At 45.6% G+C, this 13,652-nt stretch overlaps 2 protein-coding genes across 8 annotated transcripts in view; one reads left to right on the plus strand and one right to left on the minus strand.

Moving 5' to 3' along the window:
* Positions 1 to 1,030: 1,030 nt before the first annotated feature.
* BAG5 (BAG cochaperone 5) lies at positions 1,031 to 9,978 on the minus strand. 5 transcript variants are annotated; one of them, XM_073349774.1, is made up of 2 exons: positions 9,648 to 9,978; positions 1,031 to 5,750 (listed from the first exon to the last, which is right to left on the minus strand). In XM_073349774.1, exon 2 carries the CDS (start codon positions 5,725 to 5,727, stop codon positions 4,375 to 4,377), a length of 1,353 nt encoding a protein of 450 aa, XP_073205875.1. In that variant the 5' UTR covers positions 5,728 to 5,750; positions 9,648 to 9,978; the 3' UTR covers positions 1,031 to 4,374. The 5 variants fall into 5 exon arrangements, with proteins under 5 accessions (XP_073205875.1, XP_073205873.1, XP_073205877.1 ...); XM_073349772.1 differs by having other exon boundaries at positions 1,031 to 5,755; positions 9,648 to 9,977; XM_073349776.1 differs by lacking the exon at positions 9,648 to 9,978 and adding an exon at positions 8,720 to 8,982.
* The window catches only part of COA8 (cytochrome c oxidase assembly factor 8), a 72,126-nt gene continuing 68,109 nt past the window's right edge, over positions 9,636 to 13,652 (plus strand). The window contains exon 1 of one of the 3 annotated variants that reach the window (XM_073349786.1): positions 9,636 to 10,176. In XM_073349786.1, coding sequence (XP_073205887.1) covers positions 9,727 to 10,176 — 450 coding nt within the window. In that variant the 5' untranslated portion in view covers positions 9,636 to 9,726. The remainder of the gene's footprint in view (positions 10,177 to 13,652) is intronic. The other 2 variants (XM_073349785.1, XM_073349784.1) reach the window with 2 other exon arrangements.

A 13,652-nucleotide genomic window follows, 5' to 3' on the forward strand; every position in this document is an offset into this window, starting at 1 on the left:
GGCCAGCTGCAGACAGGGGCATGGGGAGCAGGGCTGGCAGGGCAGGGGGTACGGAGCTGGCTGGAGACAGGAGGGTGCGGGGCTTGCTGGAGACAGGGCAGGGGCTGACTGGAGGTAGGGGCTGGCTGCAGGCAGGGCAGGGGAGTGCAGGGCTGGCTGGAGACAGGGGCTAGTGCGGGCAGGGCAGGGGGTGCGGCAGGGGCTGGCTGCGGGCAGGAGGTGCGGGGGTGGCTGGAGGCTGGGCAGGGGCTGGCTGGAGACGGGGGCTGGCTGCTCCCGCAGTGCAGCGCCCCCAGCGGCCAGAGGAGGAATTACATCACTTCCCGGCCAGAGCCCATCAAAGCCTCAGCGCCCCCTGCAAGGAAGCGGGTTAACAACCGGTTCTAAAACTGCTTCAAAATTTAACAACCAGTTCACACAAACCGGTGCGAACCGGCTCCAGCTCACCACTGCTTATACTACTCCTTTGTATTCCTGTATCGTGTCCCCTTCACTAAACTAACATTCCTCTCTATCCAGTTTCTCTTCCTAGGGAGGTCTTTCTATGCTGTTAAAAATTTTCACCACCCATCTGTAGGCCTCCTTTTTTCTACTGGTAGGTTTTGGGGGGGGGGTTTAAGAGAGGATAATTAAAACTGAACAATATTTTGGATGGAAGCATACCACTAAGATATACAATGATTATTTCAGTATTATTTAAATACATCATACTATTTTTAAAACCACCATTTTATGCTTGACTGTGGTTTTTATTGAGTTGTTCACAGTGACACCTATGTGGAAAGAATGATTGTCTTTTATAAGGTAATAACAGATTATACAATCAAAAGAGAACCAAAAATAAGAGACTCCAGGGACAGGTTTGCACTGAAATAAAGCGCAAATTAAAATTGATTTAATTATTTTGGTGCACAGTCTGCATATACAGCAGACTGAAGAAGCAAGATTTAAAATGGAGATGAATGAATCCTACAGAAAATTTAGTTTCTTTACTGTGTTTTTTTAGGAAAATAAAGATGATAACACAAACTTGCCTCTTTTTCTTTAATAAAAACTCAGAGTTTCCTGTCAGGGAAATCAGTTACATTCTGATAATTAACATTCAAAAATTTAAGGAAAGGCAATAGGATAGAACATAAAAGTCAACAGCAAGTACACTGCAGCAAAATATTTTATTAATAATTAAGGATACAATAAAACAATATTTAACTTTGAATTTATACCAAGGCCGTATAATGCATACAGATAAATTTGGATATATACATTTTAAAGAAGATTTATGTACAATCATTAGTTACAAACTTTTCCATTAAGCATACTTCAAAAAAACAACAAACAACAACAACAAAATCTCCACTAAACTGCAAAGAAGGAGGGGGGAAATGGTTGTGGATTACCACAAAATCGACACTGGGATACTTCAGATCAAACTTGCTCATAAATCAATATAATCGGCAAACAAGTATCATGATTTACAACTTCCTCAAAACATAACAAAAAATACATCCATTCATTTCTTTTGCTAAGATGTAACAGCACAGCATGCACCAAAGCCTTTACATTCCACTTACTAATAAAAGTAGGTTTTTTGTGAGTTGGTCCTTTTACATCTTGCTGGATAGTTACTTACCAGAAAGCAAGTGTGTTCCCCAGCCATCTTGTATACAACACAAAGAAATTACATTCTGCAGCACAGACACAGGATTCTCTAAAATCCATGCACCATACTTTTTTGGTTTGGCTTATTTAGTTTACTATCCATGCACAAACTGCTTACAAATACTGCACCAGATAAGGATTTCCACAAATCTTAAATGCTGCACATTTAACTCATGAGCAGAAGACTGTTAAATATGCAAAAAGCTAAGATCACACAATATGTTGGTACTGGAATCTATTGAGTTAATCATTTTTCAATCCATCTGATGCTTTTGCCTTTTTAAAGAATCAACCTTTCACAAAAGCTGAGATGAGCAAATCTTAAATAAAAAAAATATAAACTATTTTCTTCACCTTTACAGAAAAAATTTAGAAATGTTGAAAGCTTCACATGACCTACAGAGGAATATGAATGCTTTGATTTTTTTAAACAATGGCTGTACATCTAACCGTTGAAGAGACCAGACAGTCACAATTATCATAGTAATTAAACTTAAATATAATAAGCATTATCCGATTGTTACATCATGAAAGTTGCAAGTGTATATTAGAAGTTATGACTACAATTTAAGTATTTAGCAAAAAGTTTGAAATGATCTTTGTAAACATTAGCAAAATAATTCAGATGTGTAACACCATTAATAATCAATTTGTTTTAGCCAACAGAATAAGAAATGCAAAAGTAGATCAGTTAAACTGTAATTCCAAGCAGATCTGATTAAAAAATAAAATAAAGGGAAGAGATGGGTACAGGTAAGGCCCCACATGAACTCAAAAAATAGGGAGAAGCATCCGAAGAACGCATCCTCTGTACTGGGCTATGACTTATCAACTATAGTTAATTTAAAAAAAAATTCCTTGACAAATAATTTGCAAAGAAGTCAACAGTAGAACAAAAATTCAGTGAATCAAAATAATCATACTTTGAAATTACATAGCTTGTTTCATCCAGAGATTTCAAAGCACTTTATAAAGGTGAGTAACTATTATTATCCCTTTCTTCCAATCAGAGGCACTGGTTGTCTTGCGCAAGGTCACTAAGCAAGTCACTGTGTGGGGAGTTGGGAACAGAACCAAAATTTCCTGAGTCCAAGTTCCACTCTCAAACATCTAGTCACAGCTGAACCCTAATAGATCACTTTATTTAATTTGATACATATTATAGCTGAATTGTAATCAGAAAAATCCAGTTGGTAGTGATGACTATAAATGGATCATGCTGCCATTAGACAAACAGTTCCTGTATCTATCTAAGGTGGTGTAACTTTAAGGTGTTATTAAAAGGCACTTGTCTCACAAAAAATATTTTGTTTTCTCTAATTAATGTGTATTTAAAATATAAAATATCTGAAATTATTTACATTTGTTAAAATGTTGCAAATAAATAAACCACTACAAAGCAGTAATTTATAAATCTAACATGAAAGGAGCTATGTGGAAAAACAGCTATTTTTTAAACACATTTTTGACCCATTATTCCATTTAGTGTAGCATTCTGTAGGATATTTCTACAGTAGCACACTTTTGGTATGATTTATATTGGCTACTAAATTCCTATATCCACAAAGGAAGAGGAAAGTGCATGCAGAAATATGATCAGGTTTATTTAACAAGCTGCAGAACTAACCTAACTGCTTGTGAGTTGAAGGAAGAGACTTCACACGATAAGCAAGCCTTTTCTGAGTCTTATGTCTGAGATCACATATGACCAGTATGAAATGTGACATATAAATTATGAACAATTTTGTGACTAACTATATTTACAAGGTTAAATCAGAAGTACCCACTGACTTAAGTCATTTTAAAGTGATTTCCGTTCTCACAGGTTGCTGAGAAGACCCATCAAATCCAGATCCAATAACTGAGTTAAAATACATCTAAATGGCAATTAAAGATAATCCAGTGCAGTTTTCAGGGATTTATGGATGGCAGTAAAAAAACCTCACATTTATCTGATCTATAAACTCACATTTATCTAATGCTATAGTTTTCCTGTCTTTCAAGTCTCATAGCTACCTTCTAATAAGATGACAGCCTGAATTTGAGGGACTCTTTCCTAGATGTCCAGTACCACAAGAAAATGGACACAACCAGTCATTATGTAAGTAAATGTTAATTTCCAACATTTATTATAATACTGCTACATTGTAAAACCAAAAACGCAATAAGGTGAAATGGATGGAACCAAATCAAACACAGAAATGAATAGCCAACAGTTTTTTGTATTTAATCTTTTGATTAGAATAACACATTAAAAGTATGTCCATGCTGCTGTAAAGTTGATGGATCTAACCGTGCATTTGGCCAATAATCTTAAATTCCCAGTCTTCTTTTCATAGTTTTTCCAGTACTGTATTTTAAGGAAATTCCTGCATCTTTGAGAAATGTGCATTCTCTAACTTTTGCATTAGGTTTCTTTAAAAAAACAGTTTGACCAAATATTAGACTCTGATACTTATACAGTTCCTCAAGAAAGCCATATCTCCCACATAAACATGGTGACCAAAACTGAAAAAAAGGTGTACTGACAATTGCCATGGCAAGTGGGTGAAAGTGTGGGATAGCTGTTATATAGTCAAGCCAACTATTTACACAATCTCCACAACCCGAGGGAATATAAAAACACAACTTTTAATCATGTGCGGCTCATGGGAACTATCAGTCTACATAAAGTGCAAAAAAGAAAGCAATATCTAACATGAGGCCACTGCTTTTCTAGTACTCCCACTCATCTGTTTTCATGTCTAGATAGTAAAGAATATTCTGTGCAAGCTTTACTGCCTGCTTTCTGGCAACTTTAGATCGCTCATCTCCTTGTGGATCAACAGCATCAAGTGCCAAAAGTTGCTTAGTGAGGAGCTCTTCTAGTCTCATGTAGTTCTTATCAGTTCTGTTTCCATCAAAAGAGAGCACTTCCCTCTGAATCTGAGACAAGTGTCCAAGAATACTCCAGACTGCCTTATGGGATTGGTGTTCCACAACAGTTTGTTCACCATACATTTGTCTTTTTTCAAGTGCTTCCTTTAAATCAATATATGTTATAAGAGTTTGCACTTCTATTACTGCTCTTCTCCTGGCTTCTCTGATACACGGGTTCTTTCCTGGACTCACTTCATCCAAGTGGGCAATTAAACCTTGCAGTTCTGCCTTGCATCCCAAGTACAAATCAGAAGCATTTTCAGCCCTGAAAAGTAAAGAATGAACTTCTTTCATTTTTTTGCGGATCTCTTCTATTTTTAGAATGGATTGATTTTGTGCCAAGTCATAAGCATGAGCAGAGTCTGCTTCCTCCTCCAAATCCAGATATTTCTGTAATTTATTGATCTCTTCCACCACTTCCTTTCTGTAATTTCTTATTTCTGTATGACCACAAACATCCAAAGCATCCAAATCTGCAATCAGACCTGTAAGCACACAGGATAAATGCCTGCAAGTCTCATTGTTATTTACTCCCATTAAGACTGCAATAAGAGTTCCCCTAGCCTTGTTCACATCACACATAACAGAGTTAATTTTTGAGACTGAAGGATGTGCATCACTGGAGAGTGGCAGGGAAGGTTGCTGCTTTATACAGCTTTCTATAATCTCTTGAACTGCACACACTTTTGTCAGAGTGCGATATCTTGCTTTCCGTAACGAGATTTTTCCTCCAGTTTTCACTTGAGTGAGTCTCAATACAATATCCTGAATACCCTCTTCAAATTCATCCGTTATACAGTTGCCACCCTTATAAAAAGGTGTGATCTCACGTTCCACCAATGATTGAGCTTCCTTATATATGGCCTCTATTTCCAGTCTGTGTGGATGGTTTGCATTCTGCTCCAATTCCTTGAGTAGTCTCTCTGTTTCCTGGGCTGCGCGTTTTCTCACTTGCTGAATGTCCCCTTTTCCTTCAGTATCTACAGAATCTATTTCAAAAAGCTGTTTAGTCAGAGTCCTCTCCAGTTTCTTGTAATCCCTGTCAGTAGACAGGCCACTGAAAATCACCACCTGCTGTTCAATATCTCTGACTTCTTTCTGTATTTCTTGCAGCCTTTTGATGGAAGGGTGTTGGTTACCCATATCCATTATCTTATTTCCTCCAGTTCCAACTGAGCTACAAATAAAGCAAGAATAAGAACTATGACAAAATTATGTCAGACGCTGACTGACATATTTCATAATACTACCTTTAACAACTTTGATAAAGCCTCAAGTCACTTTAATAAACTAATTTGAGCTAAAAAGCTGCAGAGACTTTATTTGCTGGTGTAAGTTTAAAAAAAAAAAAGGAGTGAACCACTTAACTTCAAAACATACAGTATTTCCCTGTTCTTTTGTGCATCTATTTCTAATGTTGTCTGCAAGCTTCTTCCTATTAAATGATATGCACTAAGACTGTCAAGCAATTAAAAAAATTAATCGCAATTAATCGCACAATTAAAAAAGGTTTCAGAGTAGCAGCCGTGTTAGTCTGTATCTGCAAAAAGAAAAGGAGTACTTGTGGCACCTTAGAGACTAACAAATTTATTTGAGCATAAGCTGTAGCTCACGAAAGCTTATGCTCAAATAAATTTGTTAGTCTCTAAGGTGCCACAAGTACTCCTTTTCTTTTTACAATTAGAAAAATTAATCACATTCTTAAATAATAGAATACTATTTAAATATTTTGATGTTTTCTGCATTTTCAAATATATTGATTTCAATTATAACAGAATACAAAGTGTACAGTGCTCACTTTATATTTTTAATACAAATATTTTCACTGTAAAAAACAAAAGAAACAGTATTTTTCAATTCACCTAATACAAGTACTGTAGTGCAATCTCTTTCTCATGAAAGTTGAACTTACAAATGTAGAATTATGTACAAAAAAACCTGCATTCAAAAACAAAATAGAAAACTTTAGAGCCTACAAGTCCACTCAGTCCTATTTCTTGTTCAGCCAATCACCCAGACAAACAAGTTTGTTTACATTTGCAGGAGATAATGCTGCCCACTTCTTGTTCACAGTTTTATTTGAAAGTGAGAACAGGTGTTCATATAGCACTGTTGTAGCAGGGGTGCAAGATATTTACATGCCAGATGCACTAAAAGTTCATATTTCCCTTCATGCTTCAACCACCATTCCAGGGGACATGTGTCCATTCTGATGACGGGTTCTGCTCAATAACAATTCAAAGCAGTCCGGACTGATGCATGTTCATTTTCATCATCTGAGTCAGATGCCACCAGCAGAAGGATGATTTTCTTTTTTGGTGGTTTGGGTTCTTTAGTTTCCGCATCAGAGTGTTGCTCTTTTAAGACTTCTGAAAACATGCTCCATACCTCATCCCTCTCAAATTTTGAAAGGCACTTCAGATTCTTAAATTTTGGGTCAAGTGCTGTAGTTATCTTTAGAAATCACACATTAGTACCTTCTTTGCGTTTTGCCAAATCCGCAGCGAAAGTGTTCTTAAAATGAACACGTGTGCTGAGTCATCATCTGAGATTACTATAACATGAAATATATGGCAGAATGCAGGTAAAATAGAGCCGGAGACATATAATTCTCCCCCAAGGAGTTCAGTCAAATTTAATTAATGCATTTAAAAAAAAAAAACAAAAACAAAACTAAACAAGCATCGTCAGCATAGAAGCATATCCTCTGGAATGGTGGCCAAAGCATGAAGGGGCATACGAATGTTTAGCATATCTGACATGTAAATACCTTGCAATGCTGGCTACAAAAGTCCCATGCGAACACCTGTTCTCACTTTCTGGTGACATTGTACATAAGAAGTGGGAAGCAAAATTGTTTTGTTTCTGAGTGCAGTTTAGAGATTAAAGTAAGCCAGTAAGGGCCGGTACAGTGTACCAGTAAGAAAGTGGCTGCCAGTATGGGCCGGTACACAGCCAACATTAAAGCAGCAGCAGCCAGAGCCCCACACCCTTTAAATCACCGCTGGAACCCCAGCTGGTGTGGGCCAGGCAACACTGGCTGGGGGAGTCTGGCCCCAGCCCCGCCCCTTCTGCTCAAGGCCTTGCCCCTTCTGGGGGCCCAGAACCACCCTCCCACCTTGCCCAGGACCCCAGCCACCCTGCAAACCAGCCTGCAAAATTACTTTCACCCGGGTGCAGTTATGTAACCAAAAAAAAAAAATTCTACATTTGTAAGTTGCATTTTAAGGCTAAAGAAATTGACTACAGTACTTGTACGAGGTGAATTGAAAAATACAGTTTCTTTTATCATTTTAACAGTGCAAATATTTGTAATCTAATAAGTAAGCAGTGTACACTTTGTATTCTGTGTTGTTATTGAAATCAATACATTTGAAAATGCAGAAAACATCCAAAATATTTAATAATTTTCAACCGGTGTGCTATTAACCGTGCAATTAAAACTTGAGTTAATAGCATGAGTTAAATGTGATTAATCGACAGCCCTAATATGCACTTTTGAATTTTCACCGATAGAAGTCTTTGTTCACTTCCTCAGCTGTAACAATTACAAGCAATGCAGAACAAATTGGTTCCTTCAGTAATGAAGACAATTAAGGAGGCAATTTCCAATCCTTAATCTTTTAGTGCAATATTTATACCCACCCCCCCCAACTGGTAAATAAATACACCCTTCCCAATCATTTGCATTATTCAGAACAGGGATTATAAACTGTTGAGACAACCAACATTGTCAACCTTTTACCTACATCTATCTACCACCAGCAAGCCTCACCAGCCTCCTCCACCATCCGGTGCCCTTAACGCGCAGCCACCTACCCCTGACAATCTACACCTGTTTCTACCACACCCAGCGCCCTTCATCCCCCTCCCCTCCACCGCCTCCGCCCTTCACCTGCGCCCACCTGACCCTGGCACCCCTCTCCTGCCTCATTCAGTGCCCTTCACGCCCCGCCCCACCACTCCCGGCAGCCCTTCACTAATCACTTTCACTCTTCACCCTCCCCCGCCCTTACAGCGCCACCTGTCCTCAAGCAGCATCCATAACCATCCCCAGCCGGCACCGCGACCCCTCTATGCAGGGAGGGAGTGTGAGATGGCCCCTAGTCCCAACACACCGGGATGACCACATGGCGCCTACCCCAGCCAACAGCCTTGGGGGAAGACAGTCCCCTGGAGCAGGCCTCGATCCCCCCGGAACCCGGACTCGCTACATCCCTGCAGGAGGGGCCGGGATACGCCGGGCCGCGCCGCGCCACCCCGCCGCCGGCAGGTGATGACTTCACAATGGGGGCGCCCCGGGGGAACGGAGAGCGAGTGCCGGGGCCCAGAGCCGGCTCCCCCTTAGCGGGGACGGCAGCGAGAGAGAGCCCGGCCCTGGGGCCACAGGTGGCTGCGAATCCCCACCGTGGAGACCCCACCTCCCCCTCTCCTCAGTCCCCCCCGGCAGCCCGGAACCCTTTCCCTACCAGCCCCCCGCCGCCCAGGCCCCGTTCCCTACCAGCCCCCCTCCTCCACGCCCCCCGCCGCCCAGGCCCCCTTCCCTACGGCCCTCCTCCTCCACGCCCCCCGCCGCCCAGGCCCCCTTCCCTACCAGCCCTCCCTCCTCCACGCCCCCCGCCGCCCAGGCCCCCTTCCCTACCGCCCTCCCTCCTCCACGCCCCCCGCCGCCCAGGCCCCCTTCCCTACCGCCCTCCCTCCTCCACGCCCCCCGCCGCCCAGGCCCCCTTCCCTACCAGCCCTCCCTCCTCCACGCCCCCCGCCGCCCAGGCCCCCTTCCCTACCAGCCCTCCCTCCTCCACGCCCCCCGCCGCCCAGGCCCCCTTCCCTACCGCCCTCCCTCCTCCACGCCCCCCGCCCCCCAGGCCCCCTTCCCTACCAGCCCTCCCTCCTCCACGCCCCCCGCCCCCCAGGCCCCCTTCCCTACCGCCCTCCCTCCTCCACGCCCCGCCGCCCAGGCCCCCTTCCCTACCGCCCTCCCTCCTCCACGCCCCCCGCCGGCAGCCCAGCCCCCTTGTCAGCCGCTTCCCCCACTCTCCAGACAGCCCAGACAGTCTCCGACCTCTCACCTCAGGCAGCCTCTGCTCTTCCCCGCGACGTCCGCCCCCTCACGCGGCTCAGCAGACGCTATTCTCCCGCACACAGAACATGGGCCGGCTACAGAGGGTGTCCCCCCCTCCCCGCCGGCCTCTCACCTGCGGGCCGCCGGCGGCTGTCAGCAGCCCGCAGGCCAAACGGCGGCTAACCCGAGGACCCCCATCCCCGCCCTCACGAGGCGGGGGCCGCAGGGGGGAGGGAGCGAAGGGCAGCCCGAGCTGCGCAGCCGAGAGACCGATCGAGACGCTCTATCCCCCGCTGCCGCCGCCCAGAGGCCGCAGCTGCGCCGCCTGCCGCACCGCAGGGAGAAGTTTTGGGCGGCCCTTCTCCTTGCGACAGGGCCGTAAAGCCGCCGCCAGCGGGGAGGGGAGGGGCGCGATGGCGGCGGCCGCGCCGAGAGCCGGCCTGCGCGCGTGGACCAGGGCGCGCCGCTGCTTCTCCCGAGCCGGCGGCGGCGCGGGGCTCCTGGCCGCGGGCAGGGGCCACGAGCCGGAGAGCCGGGTAAACCGCCAGAGGGGGCGCAGGGTGACGGCGGGGAAGGTCTCCGCTGGGAGCCCGGCCCCGTGTTGGGAGGGAGGGAGAGCCCGATCGCCCGCCCGCCCGCCCCCGCCGGGGTTGTGTTGCTGCGTGGGGGGGTCCAGAGGCAGAGCGGGGCGCCAGAACTCTGTAGCCCGCCTCCGGGAGGGTGGACTCCACCCCTGCCTCAGGCTCCAGACAGGGGCCGCTGGACCTGCGTGGAGCCCCATGGTTTTGGGTACAGGTTTGAGACCCCTGCTGGGTGCAGCCGGGCGCTGGGTGTCAGGACTGGTGCGCTTTGTTCCCGTCGGGGGGAGCAGGGAGCCTGCTAGAGCCGGAGCAGGGCTTCTCCCTCTCTGCCAGCACCTAATTAACTCCTGGGAGGCTTTTACTTGCATTTCCTGTTGAACTGTTTGAAGAGATTTTTGTAAAACGGTCGGTAGTATTTGGACCGCACTTCTCAAGAAACGAAACATTTTCCAAGGGTCACGGCAAGTCTCGTAAAATCTCATTAGCCGCTTTTTAACTGCATGTGGCTCTGGATTAGCAAATAAGTACATGTGTTGCTTAGGAAACAGTGAGGTCTGGCGGAGTCAGCAAGTGATTTGGAATCAGACCCTCTGCTGCTGCTTCTGATTGATTTCTTTTATGGCCTTGGCAAGTTATGTTGCTCTTCTGTGCCTTGTTTTCTCCAAGGATAATATTTACCTGCCTCTTGGGCTGATGTGGGGATTAATATTTGGAGATTTTTTTCATAAGAACTATCTAAATGTCAAGTGTTAGCGTTGTTTGGGGTTTAAAAAAATCTAGCGGGTCTTGAACTATTATACATACTGTTTTATATTTAGGCTGGTTAGAATTCAACTTTTTTTAATGTATAATTTTGATGGATAATATTGATTATTTTTAAACATTTTTTTTTCTCTTTTTATCTATTTAAATTTTCAGAGTTGCAGGAAATTAAATGGCGGGGGGCAGTCCAACAACAATAATGTAATGATAGTAGATACTGAGATTCAAAAAAATTAAACCTTTATTACTATTAAAACACAAATTGTGAACATCATGTCAAAATAACAGTCTTCAAATTATGTTAAGAGCTGTTATAAAAAAGGTGGTGATCAATTGTTCTCCCTGCTACTGAAGGTAGGCCAAGAAGCAGTCTGTTTAATCTGTAGCAAGGTAGATTTACGTTAGATATTAGGAAAAACTTTCTAACTGTGAGATTAGTTAAGTACTGGAATAGACTTCCAAATGAGGTTGTAGAATGCTGCTTGTTGTTGGTTTTTTGAGAACAGGTTAGACAAACACAGGGATGGTCTAGATTGGGGTTCTCAAAATTCATTGCATTGTGACCCTCTTCTGACAACAAAAATTATGACACCACACCCGCAAGGGGACTGAAGCCTGAGCCCACCTGAGCTCTGCTGGCCCAGGTGCAGCAGCAGGGTCAAAGCCAAAGCCCATGGGCAGTGAGTGGAGTCCCACCCCCCACCCCGGGCTAGCCCCCAGCTCCGCCCCTTCTGCCCATGCCCTCCCTGTGGCCAGTGGAGCCCTGAGACCCTTGTGTGCAGCCACCACCCCATGACCAGAGCTACAAGCCCCCCCACCTGTCCAGAGGAGTCCCGGGCCAGCGGAAGCCCCGAGCTGAGCCTCCCACTGCCTGGAGGAGCCCTAGCCGGGCTGGCTGAAGCCCTGAGCCGAGCCTTCCTCTGCTGGGAGGAGCCCAAGATTGGTCTCAGCCGTGCCTCCTCTCCCCAGACCTGACCTGCCCAGGGGAAAAGCACCTGTAGAACAGTCATTTTCAAAGTTCGGGTCGCGACCCAAAACACAAGGCACTGGGTCGCCTTGCTCAGCACCCAGGAATCCTGGCGGCCGGACAGTAAAAACTAGTAGTGCCTACCTGTTCTGACACCGCGCTGTACCCCAAAAGCGGCCAGTAGCAGGTCTGGCTCGTAGGCAGGCGGTCTGCACCCACCAATGGGAGCTGGGGGGTGTGGGGGCAGTGCTTGCAGGCAAGAGCCGCATGGAGCCGCTTGTGCGCCTCTGCGTAGGAGCCGGACCTACTGGTTGCTTCTGTGGCACAGCGCTGTCCACTGTGTCAGGACAGGTGGGAAGCCTGCCTCTGAACCCTAGCAGCACTGCTGACCAGGAGCCGCCAGAGGTAAGCCCATGCCCCAACCCCATGTCTCTTCCCCAGATCTGAGGCCCCCCCGGCAGAGCCCCTTCCTGCACTCCAACCCCATTATCCTCAGCTCCACCCCGGCCCAGGGCCCTGACCCCCTCCCAAACGCCACCCCCCTCCCCCAGCCCAGAGCCCCCTCATTCCTGACCCCACCCTGCAGCCCTCACCCCTGCGCCCCAACCCTCTGCCCCAGCCCTGAGCCCCCTCCCACACCCCAAACCCCTCATCCCCAGCTCTGTTGGGTCGCAGGCATCAACAATTTTCTTCAACTGGGTCGACAGAAAAAAAAGTTTGAAAACCACTGCTGTAGAAGACACCTTTGATATATCCCATGCAGGTTTGATATATCCAGCTGCCCTGGAACCTGCATGAGGCATAATAATAGTAAAAACTTGGCTGCCAAACCCCGCAACTGGGGGTTTGATGGCTGTTATACCCCACTGGCCTGGGCCGGGAGAGGGGGGCATGTCCAAGGGCTTCAGCCCCGGGCAGAGGGCCTGTAACTTGACCCCTACTGCGCAGGGCGGAAGCCCTTGGGTTTGGGCTTTGGCCTGGGGTGGTGGGGCTCAGGCTTTGGCTCTGGGCCCCAGCAAACCTAAGCCAGCCTTGGCGACCCCATTAAAATGGGGTCCTGACCCACAGTTTGAGAACTGCTGGTCTAGATAATGGTTAGTCCTGCCTCAGTTCAAGGGTCTGGAATAGATTACTTTGAGGTCCCTTCCAGCCCTATGTTTCTATGATTCTGTGAAAATAGACAAAGTAAATATCCTTAAATCAAGCTGGAATACATTCTCAAGTAACATTTTTCTTACTTTGCTTATCTGTAAATTTCAATTATTGATGGAAATATTTTTGTACTGATTTGTGCCTATATGGTGAAAGCAATATTTACTGACATTTACCAGTAAATATCTAATCTTTCCAAGCCTATTTATATTGTAGTCCAAGTCTAGACTGTTAATTACTACATTATCATACAAGTAGAGGCTAGAGTTTGAGAATCTTTACACAATCTGAATTTCCTCAGTATAGCAAAATTAGTGAAGTTCTAAATGTTGATTCCACAAGACCTGTATTTAGAATTTTTTTTCTAAGCACGGTGCAGGGGTTACCTGTTCACTCAGTTCTCTAACTAAAGAACATCAGATTAGGGACCCAATCTTGTAAATATTTATACATGCACTTAACTTTGCACTGTGCATAGTCCCACAGCAATCAGTGAGAGTATTCATGAAGTGTGAACCACGTATGGGCGCTAGTTTACCTGCCTACGAGA

Source organism: Lepidochelys kempii, chromosome 6 (genome assembly GCF_965140265.1).
Source record: "Lepidochelys kempii isolate rLepKem1 chromosome 6, rLepKem1.hap2, whole genome shotgun sequence".
NCBI lineage: Eukaryota > Metazoa > Chordata > Testudines > Cheloniidae > Lepidochelys > Lepidochelys kempii.

Bases quoted from the DNA above. Each gene is read 5' to 3' on its own strand.
- BAG5 (XM_073349774.1), bottom strand. From the start codon at position 5,727: ATGGATATGGGTAACCAACACCCTTCCATCAAAAGGCTGCAAGAAATA.